This window comes from Xenopus laevis, chromosome 8S, assembly GCF_017654675.1.
Source record: "Xenopus laevis strain J_2021 chromosome 8S, Xenopus_laevis_v10.1, whole genome shotgun sequence".
NCBI classification, from domain to species: Eukaryota; Metazoa; Chordata; class Amphibia; order Anura; family Pipidae; genus Xenopus; species Xenopus laevis.
Window position 1 is genome coordinate 8,611,479 of NC_054386.1, and position 9,955 is coordinate 8,621,433.

Here is a 9,955-nt window from a genome sequence, read left to right on the forward strand (position 1 = left end):
ATTCCTCCGTTTTCCAGATATAACTGTAAATAAATATGTGTTCTAGACAGTCCTGGAACTAGGTCTAATAAATCTATGTATTCTCATGTTTGTTATTTTTTTAATAGTTAAGGAAGGTCTTGGACAAAGGACTTGAACTAAAATGGTCTGACAACCACCTATTATAGGTTGTGACACTGGGACTAGAGGTTTAAGTATTTCTCTCGTAACTTTACATTACCTTACAATATATCTACAAATGCGACATTTACAGAAATCAAAAAATAGGAAGTGATAACCTTTACATCATTACAAGCTATGTTTATCCATGTCTTTGTACAGGGTTCAAAAAAATAAACTAAACTCAAATGTTACCAATCTATTTCATCCGATATACTCGCATAAAGGCCATTTACAACACTGTCTAATTATTATATTAATATAATACACAAAAGCCATGAATATCCTGTAAATTATATCCTTATAAACGGTGAGTAGTGATGTCATCAGTTATAAACGGAGAGTAGTGATGTCATTTCTGTCACATGACTTACTAAAATTTGTGTATTATAATAAATAAAGTACCCCCAGTTGTAAAATATAAGGATATTAGAAGTTACCTTGGAGTTCCATGACCTGTATAAAAACACTCGGCCTTCGGCCTCGTGTTTTTATATGGTCATGAAACTCCTCGGTAATTAATAATATCCTTATATTTTACAAGAGGGGGTACTTTATTCACTATATATTATAAATACACCACTATCAGTACAGAATTGTAAGAATTGTTCACAACTTCCAAAACCAATTCCCTCTACATAAAAAAAATGAATAAATCAAAGTATTTTGCAAATTTTGAATTAAACAAATTTCAATGTTCACGAGCAGTAGCATGAAAGCGGACATAAAAAGCTTAAAGGACAGATAAAAGCTCCCCCTAAAACCCAAAATTGCTTGAGAAAGGGCAGAAGCCCGAAACGTTGCCTAATCTTTGGCACTAATAAACACAGAATTTAACCTTTTCAGAATGCTGCAGCGTGGATTTTTCTACAGTAATTGGTTCCCTTGGCAGTGGGAAAGCAGATTGCACCCGATGCTACAAAAAGAGCAGGTTTAGTGGAAGCAATTTGACTTTGATTGTATTAATGCCTAAATTAGGTACAGCTCTTGCCCAATAAGCTGGCATGGGTTGGGAGCAGGAGGGCTATGATCAGGTACGGATTAACAATTAAGGGGAAAATTAACTTAAGGGATAGGTGACTAAAGCTGGCAAAAATTCGCCAGTGTTACGTAATTTCAGTACTTCGCCGATTTACGAACGGGCGCTGGCGTAAAATCGCTAGCGAAGGAGATAGACTATAGCGCTACTTCGCACTCTTACACCAGGCGAAGTTTCACTCTGGCGAATGGACGCAACTACGCAAATTCACTAAGATGCGGATCTAATTGAACATTAACTCTTGCGCCAGACTTGGCTTCACACCTCAGACCAGGCGAAGTGGAAAAGAGTAGATAGGAATTCCCATAAAGCGCTGCCGACTTTTCAGTTTTTCAGGGTGAGGGGCAGCAAAAGAGAGTAAATTTTTTCTGGGGTACCCGGCTTCTCCCCTACATTTCCTAACATATGGAACATAAACTATACACTGGGCTCATGTGTAGGGCAATATAACAACTTTATTTTATTTTATTAAGGTTCCCTGGGCTTATGTAGTGCATATATTTCCTGCAACATATACGTCAATTTAAATTTAACTTCCCGACGTATGCAAATTAGCCAACGCTAGCGCAACTTAGCTTTGCTTGCCAAATTAATGCTAGAGAAAATTCTACATCGTTCAGCGCCCTGGACGCAACTTCGCATTTTAGTGAATTATCGTTGTCCTGGCAAATTTTCGCAATGCGATCGAAGCCATTGCTGGCGAATTTTCGGAGGTTAGTGAATTTGCCCCTTAGACATAACTCAGGGTCAGTCGGTGTAATCACAGTGTAATTATCTGAATCTCAAACTGAACGGATGCATTAGTGATCGATCTAGCCCAGGAGTGCCCATAGTGAGGTCTACTTTAAGTGACGTCGTCCCATTACAATCTTAATCCATGAAAGTATTGTTAGCATTCTGTTGTATGGAAAATATAACAAATACTGATTAATGGGAAATTTATATTGCTATATTTAGCAATCTATCTTACATATCTTATGTAGGGTTGCCACCTTTTTTAAAATGCTTTACCGGCTGGTGGGGGGCGGGAACACAAAGGAGCGGGCTGTGACGTCAAAATGGCAGCGCCGTGACGTCAAAAGGGGCGGGGCCGCGCCACGGACGCTAGAAGAAGCATAAGAAAATGTAAGTTCCAGGGGATTGGGGGCAGGCCGAGGGCTCCTTTTAATCGTATTACAAATTTACCGGCAGCTACATAGCCGGTAAATTTGTAATACCGGCCTTGGCAGGTATTTTACCGGCTAGGCCGGTAAAATACCGGCCGGGTGGCGACCCTAATCTTATGTAACCTTAACAGAATAATTATCTGAATGTAAAGCATGAAACAGTAGGGTGATTTTAGACAAGCTGTTTGTTGACAGTGTCTTGAGATCTGCTGATCATCAGCTAAAGGTCTACTGATCTACCTTTTGGACACCCCTGATCTAGCCAAACTTACTGACACAACACAAATATATCGAATCACACCAGTCTCTTTATGAATTATAACTATGGTAGACTCCTTTCCATCATCTGTATTTTTTTAAGAAATATGCAGAAATCTAGAAGAAGCTGCCTATGTAATCTGTAAGTTTTACTTACTAAAACAAACAGTCTGCTCCCAAAAATTCTGAAATATTGTATTCTATAACAGTCCAAAATAGAAGGAGAGGGGATCCTTTTGCCTGGAAGATGCATTAGAGATCAATATTAAAATCACCAGAAATCCTGTCTCTCTACATGCAGAATTTGTGCAAAAGGCAGTTATTTTGATGTTTTTTGTTTGTACTGGAATCAGTTATTTGAGTGAGTGCTAATACATCTGCTAGGAAAGGAGCCCCCCCCATAAGATACATTGGATCTAACTGTCAATGAATATCTGACAGCCAACTGCTGCATGAAGAGAGAATGAAGAGAAACAGATGCTGAGAGAGGAATAGTGAAGATAAACTTGATTATTTCAAAAACAATGCAGAATATTTAATTGATTGTGTTTCTTATTTCAGTATGATGAAGCTTATATTAAATTTTCGCGATAGTTCCCCTTTAACAGGTAAGCGGCATAGACGGAAATAATACATAGATCATTCATTTTAACCAGTATAATGCAAACATAAGAACTATAGCAAATCTTGTATGACTAAAGAAAATCAAATGCTGATAAAATATTCCATGACCATATCGGGGTTCCTCTTCATATTGCTCTGCAGGCATACAATTATGACTCCCACTATGATGAGGTTCTCTGGGAATTGCACTTTAACAGTCGCAGGTTAAACGTCTCCGCTTTAAAGCAAAGATTCCTATCCGAGAATTCCAATCTGGGCCCATCTAGCTGCTGCTGCTGATCTACCAGAAACCTGTCTACAGCAAAGTTGGCCTGGAAGCTGAACACAATTTAAAGGGCTATATGATGTGTACATTCTGAGACATATTCATATTTGAAAAAACAAAAAACTTTGGTAATTAAAGGGGTGGTTCACCTTAAAGTTAACTTTTAGTATGTAATAGAATGGCTAATTCTAAGCAAACTTTCAATTGATCTTCATTTTTTATTTTGTGTCATTTTTTAATTATGTGCCTTCTTCATCAGCTTTCAAATAGGGGTCACCGACGCCATCTAAAAAACAAATGCTCGCTAAGCCTGCAAATCTATTGTTATTGCTACGTTTTATTACTCCTCTTTCTATTCAGTCCTCTCCTATTCATATTCCAGTCTGATATTGAAATCAATGCATGGTTTGCTAGGTTACTTTGGAAGCTAGAAAGCAGACTGATAAAATTGCAAACGGGAGAGCTGTTGCATAAAAAGCGAAATAACTCAAAAACCACAAATATTAAAAAATAAAAACCAATAGCAAATTGTCTCAGAAAATCCCAATCTACATCATACTAACCGTTAACTCAAAGGTGAACAACCCTTTAAAGCAGGGGTGTCCAACCTGCGGCCCAGCTTGAAGGAGAGATAAAAGGAAGACAAGGGGGAAAAAAAAAGTAAGAAATTAAGAAATAAATGTATGGAAATACAGAGAAAACGAGAGTGAAATAACACTTTGGGTTCTCTAAGTCCAGACACATTAACCACCTCAGTCTTGTTAGGAACAGGCTTACTAAGCCAGGTTGTTACAATGTGGTGACCTATGGAGTATGAAGGATGGGGGACTCTGCCCAGTGCCAAGTTAGTAATAATAATAATATAATAAGTCTGTTTAATATCCAGGTGTTCCATATTCCAATGTATAGCTCCGTCTGGTTATCCAACTGGTATTGTAGTTATTCTGTGTATTTTCTTTACGTTTACAAATCAAAAGTGTTTGTGTATTTCATGTGTGGCCCCATACAATTTGTCTTTTTCCAATGTGGCCCAGAGAAGCCAAAAGGTTGGACACCCCCTGCTTTAAAGTGACAAGGCATGGAAACAAAGTGACTGACATACTAGTTAATCCAATTATGTCATCAGGGCATATTAAACATAACAATGAAAGATAGGACACTACGGGGCAGATTTATCAAGGGTCGAATTTCGAAGATAAAAATACTTCGAAATTCGACCATCGAATTAAAATACTTCGACTATCGAAGTCGAAGTTTTTTTCCCATCGAATTTGGCTATCCTGCGGTCGAAGTAAAATCGTTCGATGGAACGATTAAATCCTTAGATTCAAATGATTCGAAGGGTTGAAGCGATCGATCGAACGATTTTACTTAGACTACAAAAAACGTAGAAAAATGCTCTAGAAGGTCCCCATAGGCTAACATAGCACTTCGGCAGGTTTCATTTGGCGAAGCATTGAAGTCAAGGTTTTTTAAAGAGACAGTACTTCAATTGTCAAATAATAGAAGTATTTTTACTTCGAATCGAAGTTGAACTCGTAGTTGCCTATTCGATGGTCGCAGCATCCAAAAAATTACTTCAGAATTTGAAGTTTTTTTACTCCGAAAATTCCTCTAATTCACTTCGACCCTTGATAAATCTGCCCCTAGGTTAGTGATACGTAGAAACATTTCTCACTCACAGCCTCCAAGTGGCTTGCAGTTTGGGTGCTTAAAGGGGAAGGAAACCTAGTCGGCGCAAACCCGACTATACTTCGAAATTCGACCATCGAATTAAAATACTTCGACTATCGAAGTCGAAGTTTTTTTCCCATCGAATTTGGCTATCCTGCGGTCGAAGTAAAATCGTTCGACGGAATGATTAAATCCTTAGATTCAAACGATTCGAAGGGTTGAAGCGATCGATTTTACTTAGACTACAAAAAACGTAGAAAAATGCTCTAGAAGGTCCCCATAGGCTAACATAGCACTTCGGCAGGTTTCATTTGGCGAAGCATTGAAGTAAACGTTTTTTAAAGAGACAGTACTTCGACTGTTGAATGGTCGAATAATCCAAGTATTTTTACTTCGAATAGAATTCGAACTCGTAGTAGCCTATTCGATGGTCGCGCATCCAAAAAATTACTTTGAAATTGGAAGTTTTTTTACTTTGAAAATTCCTCTAATTCACTTCGACCCGTGATAAATCTGCCCCTAGGTTAGTGATACATAGAAACATTTCTCACTCACAGCCTCCAAGTGGCTTGCAGTTTGGGTGCTTAAAGGGGAAGGAAACCTAGTCGGCGCAAACCCCCCACCCCCCTCCCGTTTGTTGCCCACCCGTCCCGCTGGGCGAATGCCCCTAACTTGTTACTTACCCTTCTGCGCAGGTCCAGTCCAGGGAGTTCACAGACGACATCTTCTTCCACGCGATCTTCTTCCTGCTTTGAACGGCGCATGCGCAGTAGGATCATTTCGCCGGTACGATCTACTGCGCATAGGCATGACTTTTGGCGCATGCGCAGTAGATCCGTACCGGCGAAATGATCCTACTGCGCATGCGCCAAAACGCCGTTCAAAGCAGGAAGAAGATCGCGTGGAAGAAGATGTCGTCTGTGAACTCCCTGGACTGGACCTGCGCAGAAGGGTAAGTAACAAGTTAGGGGCATTTGCCCAGCGGGATGGGTAGGACAGGGGGGAGGAGGGAGGGTGGGCAACAAATGGGAGGGGGGGTTTGCGCCTACTAGGTTTCCTTCCCCTTTAAAGGGCTCTGAGACCCGGTCAAATGGAAATATGGATCAAACTGAGGAAATTCAGGGGTACCCACACACCATTTAAAATTTAAATTGTATTACATATAGACGTGCATAACCTGCTTCCAACCACTTTATATACATCATTATATGTAGTACAATTCATATTAAAGGAAAACTATTTATAATTAAAGCAACAAATAGTTTATATCAAATTTAGTGACATATTAAAGAATCTTATCACACTGGAATATATATTTAAGTAAATATTGCCCTTTTACATCTCTTGCCTTGAACCCCCATATCATGATGGTCTGTGTGCTGCCTCAGAGATCACCTGACCAGAAATACTGCAGCTCTAACTGTAACAGGAAGAAGTGTGGAAGCAAAAGACACAACTCTGTCTGTTAATTGGCTCATGTGACCTAACATGTTTGGTCTGTTTGTGTGCACCGTGAATCGTACGATCCCAGGGGGCGGCCCTTATTTTTTAAAATGTTAATTTTCTATTTATGATTACCCAATGGCACATACTACTAAAAAAGTATATTGTTATGAAAATGGTTTATTTACATGAAGCCGGGTTTTACACATGAGCTGTTTTATGCGATATCTTTTTATAGAGACGTATATTGTGTGAGGGGTATAGTTTTCCTTTAAAGGAGTGGGAGGAGGTAGGCCTGATTTGGAGATATTGGAGAGCCTGCCATGGCTAATATAATGCTAAAGAATAACAAGTAGTAAATGCAGATGTGTAGGTATAAAGATGAGCATTAAATAGAGAATAGAAAGAGGAGGATACAACAGAATGAGTGTTCGTGGCTCAGGCCGAGCTGAGGAAGGAATTAATGTGACTGGATTACCTTGCAGCTCCTGATTAGAGGGATTAGAGATGTGGAGTATTTTCCCCTGGTGACCAGTGAATGCTGAGCGGAATACAGGCCTTACACACACCGATCCCAACCGGTTCCTTTTTTTCCCGCGAGTCTGGGGATAAGTTCCCTTTGCAATTACCTCAGATCTCTCTCACATACACAAATCATTCACATTCCCCAAGCGGCCTTGGCTAAGGATATCCCGGCGAACCGGGAGGAGGAGGGAGGGACTGTGTTGTGTGAGTTGTGAGGGGGGAGCCGGCGTCTTTCGGAGAGATACTGGTGGCTCTAAACCTCTGCTCCTAACGGGTCTCTCTGGCCTCCCCCCGGGTCACTTTCCTTTTTCTCTCTATTGTCAATATCACTGGGCTGAGTCCATGGCACACGGTAGCTGCTAGTTCCAAGTTGATAACAGGCCGTGGATGACGTCACGCACACGCGAACGTCTCGGGCAACGCCTCCGTCACGTGACATTCGACGCATATTCGGCGCCATCTTCAAATGGTGGAGAAGAACCCTGCTACAGTGCTCCTCTGAATGAGTATGGCGCTGAGCTGGGCAGCATTAGGTTTTTTTTTTGTCTTGGGGCAGGATTTTACTCTATTACTGTAATATGGGGGCGCTTGTGGCGTACGGGGGCGTCTGCTATTCAGTGCAGGCTGCTAATCTTTTACATACTTGGTGGCTTGTTGTGTTCCTAATATTAGGGGGTTAATACAGCCAGTGACGTGTATTTAATTTGTGGGTGGTTGCGCTGATGAGTTTTATGGTTTTTTTTAAGGGAGGGTGTTGACTTTTGTTTACTTCCTCCCTGCCCTATGCTCCCTTTCTGTGTCACCTGCCTGTCCTCTGCCCCCTCGGTGTTCCATGCCCTGCCTGCCCTCTGCCCATTCTGTGTTCCATGCCCTGCCTGTCCTATGCCCCCTCTGTGTTCCATGCCCTGCCTGCCTTCTGCCCCCTCTGTGTTCCATGCCCTGCCTGCCCTATGCCCCCTCTGTGTTCCATGCCCTGCCTGTCCTATGCCCCCTCTGTGTTCCATGCCCTGCCTGCCCTCTGCCCCCTCTGTGTTCCATGCCTGTCCTATGCCCCCTCTGTGTTCCATGCCCTGCCTGCCCTCTACCCCCTCTGTGTTCCTTGCCCTCTGCCCCTCCGTGTTCCATGCCCTGCCATCCCTATGCCCCCTCTGTGTTCCATGCCCTGCCTGCCCTCTGCCCCCTCTGTGTTCCATGCCTGTCCTATGCCCCCTCTGTGTTCCATGCCCTGCCTGCCCTCTGCCCCTCCGTGTTCCATGCCCTGCCATCCCTATGCCCCCTCTGTGTTCCATGCCCTGCCTGCCCTCTGCCCCCTCTGTGTTCCATGCCTGCCCTCTGCCCCCTCCGTGTTCCATGCCCTGGCTGCCCTCTGCACCCTCTCTTCCCTGCCTGCCCTATGCACCCTCTGTGTGCCATAGAAGGCGGATAGGCAGCGGAGAAAATTCATATGTACTGTTTTTATTTGGGGTCCACACATGCCAGCTGTTTGGTTTATCTATGCATAAGTGAGAAAACTGCATCACCAATGTAACAAAAATTATTATAGGATGGATATGTTCCGCAGGGTTGTAAATAGATTTACATATAATTAAAGAAAGAACACTAGGATTGGAGTCGTGCCCCCTGCTGCTGCAGGAGCAACGTGCCCCGCCCCTCTGCAACCCAGTTCAGAACACCAGCCCCAAAGTTCTATGTTATAAGGAATAATAAAATTTAACCTTTAATGTTGCCGTTAAAAATGTAAACACATAACACGTGAACCACCAAAACGCTCCACAACCCAAATAATAACAACAACAAAATCACTGCGTGTGATGACGCAATGCAAGACCGTGTCCTTAAAAAACAATTAATTAAAAACTCGCAAAGGTGGATGGACGGTGAGACATACATCCAGTAGCACAATAGTAGCTAAATTATCTCAATGGTTTGAGAGTAAAGTGGATGGAAGTTCACAAAAATGAGGCCCCCCTCCCTTCCATTCCCATGCAGATCACCTGCCTGTCTACGTAGGGAGTATGGGAGCTTGTCTCACCGTCCTCCACCTATGCCGCCTAGCCCTACGCGTTTCGCCGCGTGAACGGCTTCCTCAGGGGCATAAGTGAGTTGCCGTCGTGGAGTGACCGTTTAAATACCCTTTCGCCGGTATTTTCAGTGTATACTTCCGCCGTCTTACGTCATTTCCGGAAGATGCGGTTCAGCTTGGTCTATTCAAGTGCGCATGCGTATATTGCGTCATTTCCGGAAGATGCGGTTCAACTTGGTCTATTCAAGTGCGCATGCGTATATTACCGCTCTACTACGTCATTTCCGGTCATTGCGGTTCAGCCTGGCTACTCTTCCAATGCGCATGTCAGTGCTGCGCTGTATCGCCAATATCTATTTGCTAGGAGATCAGTAACGCATTTGTGCCTCCAGGGGGTATAGACAATATAAACAATACCCTGTAATCTTTTTGCTACAAAGTTGCATGCACCTGCGTATGTCCTCCAGATATGGGGGATAACTTTATATTATGGATCTAGGTCGTAACACCTTATAACATAAGATCCATGTTATGTGTTTAATGAGAAGTGTTCAGCTGAAGTAAATCAAATGTGAACACGTCATACCGTATCCTTATATCGATAAATGAGTAAAATAAAACAAAATAAATTAAATAAATCAATAGATGGGGAATACTGCAAACATGTATATATTTTTATAGGAGCCCCACAATATACTGCTCCCTATTGTTATAAAAATGGAGAGAAGGTGAAACCTTCATTGAGGCCATTTGGGGATTTGCTGTTCATGGTATAAATC

The 9,955-nt window shown here is 42.2% G+C and overlaps 1 protein-coding gene across 3 annotated transcripts in view; it reads right to left on the reverse strand.

Annotated features, from left to right (window-relative positions):
• Positions 1–7,568, reverse strand: part of ppp2r5e.S (protein phosphatase 2 regulatory subunit B', epsilon) — a 51,576-nt gene extending 44,008 nt beyond the window's left edge. The window contains exon 1 of one of the 3 annotated variants that reach the window (XM_018232065.2): positions 7,258–7,568. In XM_018232065.2, the coding sequence (XP_018087554.1) occupies positions 7,258–7,286 (29 nt within the window). In that variant the 5' untranslated portion in view covers positions 7,287–7,568. 3 annotated transcript variants of the gene reach the window in all.
• Between the last annotated feature and the right edge of the window lie 2,387 nt (positions 7,569–9,955).